Below are 5,874 nucleotides of genomic sequence, written 5' to 3' on the forward strand. Positions count from 1 at the left end.
ATAGGAAATTATGATTAAGTAAAGAACTGTTTTTTAAAATTATTAATACATTTTTTTTTTTAATATTTTTTTTTATTTTTATATGAATGTTTAGAAAAAAAAAAAATCAAATATATAATTTTTAAAGTATTTAATATAAATTAATATTTTATTTTTTAAATTAATAAAAAAGTAAAATTAAAAAACTTATGTTTACAAATAATAAGTATTGTTAATATCTAAAATATATATAAAAAAAAAAACAAGCTCTAATAAATTAAAGAGTATTTTGTTTTTTAACAAAAAATTATATAAAATAAATACATAGAATATTTTTATAAAAAAAATACATAAAATAAATAAATTATATTTAAAAAAATGCAAGAATATAAAGAAATTGTATTTTATGAAATAAACCAAAAAATTATTCCTTTAAAAGTATTTTATAAAGAATCTCCTGAAGGTTATATGCAAAAAATAAAATATGAATTCGATAAAAATCTAATTCTTATACAAGAATAAAGAATTTTAAAAAAAGTATTAAATTAAATATAAAATAAATTTATGTATTGGTAAATAGAAAATAATAATAATAATAAAAACGAAATAATTTTAAAAATAATTGGTTAATTCTAAAAATTAAAATAAAAATAGGAATAAGAGTTTTAATTTATTTCTGATATTTCTTAATAAATTAAATTATTTCACGATTATTAAATCCTTATAAACAATTTTGATTTCAAATTTTTTTTTTTAGAAAAATAAAATTCAAAACCATTAGTTTTTATTTTCCCTTTTGCTTGCATGTTAGATGATGCAGGAGAAAAAGCTTATAACTTAACTTATAAAATAAATTAATTATGTCCTTTGTCATTGCTTTTAAATTCTCCGAAATTTTGTACGGATTTTTATTGTTTTTTTAAATCTATTTTATATGAATGTAATTAAGAATTTAGAAATTATATATGTGAATAAATAAATTAAGATGTTAAACTAGATTCTTAAATAAAAAATGTTTTAAAAATTATAAATGAGAAAATAAATGTAAATGAAAAATAATTCATAATTAATAAAATTTATGTAATTAATTTTTGCAATGTAGATATTTTATAAGATTTATATGATTACTAAGATATATATAATGAATATTAAGAAAAAAACGTAAAGAAAAAATAAAACTAAATGAATTAAATATAAAATAATAAAAAATTTAATTAACTTCTTAATGCAGATCCATTTGAATATGATTAAAATGAAATATAAAATAATTTAAAAATTATATGATAAATATATATATATATGATTAAATAATTATATATATATATTTATTTATATATATATTTATATTTATTTATTCATATTTATTTTATATATAATTATTTTAATTAAGTATTACTCCTTTTTCTTTTCCATAACTTAATTAAAATTAAAAAATGACTTATATTTATTTGCAATCACGCATTTTTATATTTTTTTCTTTATAATATATTTTTATATCAAAAAATTATATTATAATTTTAACAATTTTATACATATTTATCATTTTAATTATAAATAATAAACAATTAATATATTAAACATTAATAAATAAAATTTTAATAATATAATATTATTTTAACTATCATTTTATTAATAATAAAAATTATAAATTTTATTTTAAAAAAGTTACAAAATAAAAAAATGTAAAATTTAATAAGCCTAGAAAACTTTAACTAAAATTTAAATAAACTTCCTATTATAAACAGTCCTCGATCACTAGAAGCATTAAGACGTACCGGAATATTACAAGAAGATTTAATAATAAAGACAATAGAAGATATGAAAATAATTCACGCAGATAAATTCGTAGATAAAAAGCATTTGTAAATAAAACTTTAATTTTATGAAGAAAAAAGAAAAAGTAAACTACAAATGGCAAAAGATTACAGAATTAAAATTATAGAAGAAATTAAATCAGGAATTTGTTAATTTGATGATTTTGGACATGCAAAAGTATATATCTTATTTTTTTATAAATATTTTTAATATTTATAGTATTCGGCTTATGCAGAAAGTTAATTTTCTTAGAGAAATCAACTTTCTTTAATTGAAATTGAGAAAATTAAACTTGAGAAAATCAAAAATCGACAAGTAAATTTACTCTTTTTTCTTTTTTTTATTTATCTAAAAAAAAAAAGTAAAGAGAAATATAAAACCTAATGGAAAACGAAATAAAACTTTAAGAAATTCGTAAATTAAATGAAGAAAAATAAAGAATAGAAAAAGAAAAAGACCTCTAACTTTAAAATGAACAATAAGAATAGCGATAAAGAGTAAAAAATATCTAAAAAAAACATAAATTTATATTAAAATAATTAGATATAAGAATTAAGACTTTAATTATAAAAAAACGCTAAGAAAAATTCGAAAAAGAAATCCAAGAAATGCTCTAAAAAGAACTCGAATAAGAACGAAAAGATTAACAATGGCAAGCCATGGAATAATAAAAAAGAAAAGAGCAAAAGCTTTAATAATAAAAAAAAGAAGAAGAACATAAACAAAAAGAAGAGATTTTTCGTTAAACAACCAATTATAAATTTCAATAATAAGAAGAAAAAATAATTAAAAAAAACAAGAATTGGCATAAAAAGATGAAATAAGAAAACAGGTAATTTATTTATTTTATAAAAAAGAAAAATTTAACATTATATATTTATAAAGATCTTCCAAGAAAATTCATTAAAAAGAATACAATAAGCTGAATATAAACGATAAAAGCTTGAAGAAAAACTTTTTTAAGCTAAAATAAAAAGTGAAAATCAAATGTAGAGAATAAAATAATAATTTTAATAAAAAGAAGAGGAAAACTAATAGAAATTTTAACATTTTGAAAACGAGAAAAAATAAAAAATATTAGAAACTAAAAAATAGGCAATTCTACATTAATAATAAATAGCTGAAGTCTTAGTAAGGAAGTAAAAAAAATATAAAACTAAAGTTTCAATAAAATTATATAATAAAGGAAAAAATGAATTCAATAAAAGAACAGAAAAAATAAAATTACATTACTCGCTTTTTAGAGTAAGATTTGAGACAAAAATACACGAAAAAGAGAAAGAAGAAGAAAATAAACTTCTTAAATTAAAAAACTAGCAAATAAAAGAATAAAGAATGCAAGTAAAAAGATAAATGATGAAATCTTGATGAGGAAAACCTAAAGTTATGTCAGTTAATTTTTGGAAAAAGAGAGTTCTTTACAAAAACACAAAGAAAAATATTAACAGGAACTAGATGACAAATACAATTTTAAAAATATCATCAGAAATGATCGAAAAGATACAGTAGACGGAATAGCAAGAATGCAATAATATGAAAGGTAAGTACTCTTGTAAAAAATTAATTAGAAAATGGAAAAAGCAGATGATATTTAAAATGAAAAGAATACTCTTTTAAGCTAAAGAAAATTAATGAGATAATAAATAAATTAATAAAAAGAATAAATTATTATGAAAATTGAAAAAGTTAAATTAGGAAAAGTATTATTTATATTAAATATATTATATGTTAATATATTTAAAAAAAAAATAAGATTGATCCTTTAGAAATAATAAGTTAATATAAAAGTGAAAATTTAAATGTTAGTTCTTAAAAATTTTAAATGAAAAATACTTTTAATTAAAAAAAAACATTTTTTTAAACATAGAAAAATCTTAAGCCGTAAATTTAAAACAAATCTGTAGATATAAATAGTTTATAAAATCTTAATAATAAAAACAATTCTTTGATAAATAAAAAAAATAGAAATTAAAATAAATTTTAAATATCAAAATAAAATTTTAAATATAGTAATAATACAAATAAAGATTCTATAAATATATTTTCGGATGAAAAAGAAAAATTTAAAAGTATTTAAGATACTAAACAAAGATAAAATGTAGAAATGTTAAGACTACTTGAATAAGAATAAAATAATGATTTTATAAGATAATAATAGTTAAATTATATTAAAGACCAAAAGGAAAAGGCAAAAATTGAAAAAATTCTTATAGAATAAAAATAAAAGAGTTAACTATTAATATAGAAAATGACAGAGTAAAATATGCATAAATAATTATTTATAATAAAAAATATATATATATAAATTTTATTTTATTTTTATAATTTTTTTATATATATGTAAATATATAAATATGTTTTTTTTTATTTTTATATATTTATATATTATAGAAATTTTTAATAATTTATTTATTTATAGTTTTCATACACAGGAAATAAATAGAATTTAAAATATTTAAGTTAAATAATGAAACCATATATATTTAATTTATATTATTTTTTTTATTATAAATCTTTATTAACTATTTTTTATTTATTTTTAACAAAATTTTTTTTTTTATTATTTTAATAATAATTATAAAAAAAAATTTAAAAAAAAAAATGAATTTACAATATTTTAATATATATCAAATTATAAATTAAATATAAAATAATTATATTATAATTTAAAAATATTTATAATAAATGTGTTTTCCTCAATTTCTATTTAAAAAAATTAAATAAATATTTTAAAATTTAAATTTTAAAATTTAATAAATATAAATGATAAAATTATTATATATATTATTTTTATAACTAATTTTATAATATTCTTTTATTATATCTTTAAAAAAAAAAAAATTATAATGAAAAATATATACATATTTATAAATATTTTTATATATAGATATATATATATATTATTTTATATATATATAAAAGTATATATATATATATATATATATTAAAAATTTTATTTTACAAGTATATATATATATTTATATTTAATTTAATTTTATTTATATCAAATATAAAATTAAATAGTAAATTAATAAAAAATATAAATATAAATAAAATAAAATATTATTTTAAAATAATATATTATAATTTTATTTTTAAAGATATATATTTTATTTAATTAATATTTTTTTATTTGATTTATTTTTTTATTCTTTTTAAAAATAAAAATCTTAATCAATTTAAAAAGTCATAATATATATATATATATATGCTCTTTTTAATTTTTAATTATAGTTTCGATATATAAAATAATTACAAAATAAATAAAAAAATTAAATAAATTTTAATATTAATAAATATTTATGATATTTATATTTACTTTGCTATTAATTTCTCTACTCCTTATATATCTATTATTTGCTACAATAATATTACCATATAGAAGATATAGATCATATTTAAAATATGGAAAGGGTTAATTTTTTCCTTTGCTAGGTAGTTTTTACTTTTAATAGTAATTCTTAGAAAAATACAAAAATTGTTTGTATCACCACCAACATGCATTTGATGATGGAAATCAACCTAAAGTTTTAGTTGAGAACTTAAGTAATAGAGTAGTTTTATTATTATTAGATATTGAATTGATTAAAGAATTCTATATGTAGTAGGCTAAAATATATGGCAAATATAAATTTCCAATAGAACCAATGAAATTAGTACGCTAATCTTTTCCAGTAATAGAATATGACCAATGGAAAAAATAAAGGTATATATACACTGGTTATTTCAATTTCGATTATCTTCAAAAAAGAGTTCCGAATATGAAAGAGTAGACTATAAATCTTTTTAAATAAATAATTTAAAACAATTAATTATAAAAACAAGATGTTATTCATTTATTTACAAAAATAACTTCTAAAGTAATAATTCATAGTTTGGTAAGTAAAAATGCAGATAATTAGCTTTTTTATGGAATGACTTTGTCAGATTCAATAATATATTTTTTTATTAAATTTTACTAATAGATTAAAACTCCATAATATATACTTTTCGGAATTAAATATTTTGATCTAGGTTTAACTAAACAAGATAGAATTTTAATAAAAAATAAGAGAATTTAAATAATTATTTAAATAAATA

General features: G+C 14.8%; 2 protein-coding genes across 2 annotated transcripts in view, besides 12 other annotated features; both read left to right on the forward strand. All coding sequences in view use genetic code 6, as the record gives it.

Moving 5' to 3' along the window:
- Positions 1-50: 50 nt before the first annotated feature.
- Positions 51-84: a microsatellite.
- Positions 85-1,256: 1,172 nt separating this feature from the next.
- Positions 1,257-1,326: a microsatellite.
- Positions 1,267-1,334: a microsatellite.
- Positions 1,291-1,346: a microsatellite.
- Positions 1,347-1,659: 313 nt separating this feature from the next.
- On the forward strand, positions 1,660-3,151 carry IMG5_022520 (hypothetical protein; the record flags this gene model as incomplete). Its single annotated transcript, XM_004039409.1, has 4 exons — positions 1,660-2,109; positions 2,157-2,626; positions 2,652-2,925; positions 2,981-3,151. The coding sequence occupies 4 exons, from the start codon at positions 1,660-1,662 to the stop codon at positions 3,149-3,151; spliced, it is 1,365 nt and encodes a 454-aa protein (XP_004039457.1).
- A 613-nt stretch (positions 3,152-3,764) lies between these two features.
- Positions 3,765-3,802: a microsatellite.
- A 270-nt stretch (positions 3,803-4,072) lies between these two features.
- Positions 4,073-4,174: a microsatellite.
- Positions 4,161-4,213: a microsatellite.
- A 307-nt stretch (positions 4,214-4,520) lies between these two features.
- Positions 4,521-4,548: a microsatellite.
- A 99-nt stretch (positions 4,549-4,647) lies between these two features.
- Positions 4,648-4,739: a microsatellite.
- A 62-nt stretch (positions 4,740-4,801) lies between these two features.
- Positions 4,802-4,858: a microsatellite.
- Positions 4,851-4,907: a microsatellite.
- Positions 4,903-4,945: a microsatellite.
- Positions 4,946-5,478: 533 nt separating this feature from the next.
- Positions 5,479-5,874, forward strand: part of IMG5_022530 (hypothetical protein) — a gene marked incomplete at both ends in the record, with an annotated part of 1,006 nt that continues 610 nt past the window's right edge. Inside the window, 2 exons of the mRNA XM_004039410.1 lie at positions 5,479-5,500; positions 5,847-5,874. The exon at positions 5,847-5,874 is cut by the window's right edge and continues 610 nt beyond it. Coding sequence (XP_004039458.1) covers positions 5,479-5,500; positions 5,847-5,874 — 50 coding nt within the window. The remainder of the gene's footprint in view (positions 5,501-5,846) is intronic.

This window comes from Ichthyophthirius multifiliis (assembly GCF_000220395.1).
Source record: "Ichthyophthirius multifiliis unplaced genomic scaffold scaff_1120509249681, whole genome shotgun sequence".
Taxonomy (NCBI): Eukaryota; Ciliophora; class Oligohymenophorea; order Hymenostomatida; genus Ichthyophthirius; species Ichthyophthirius multifiliis.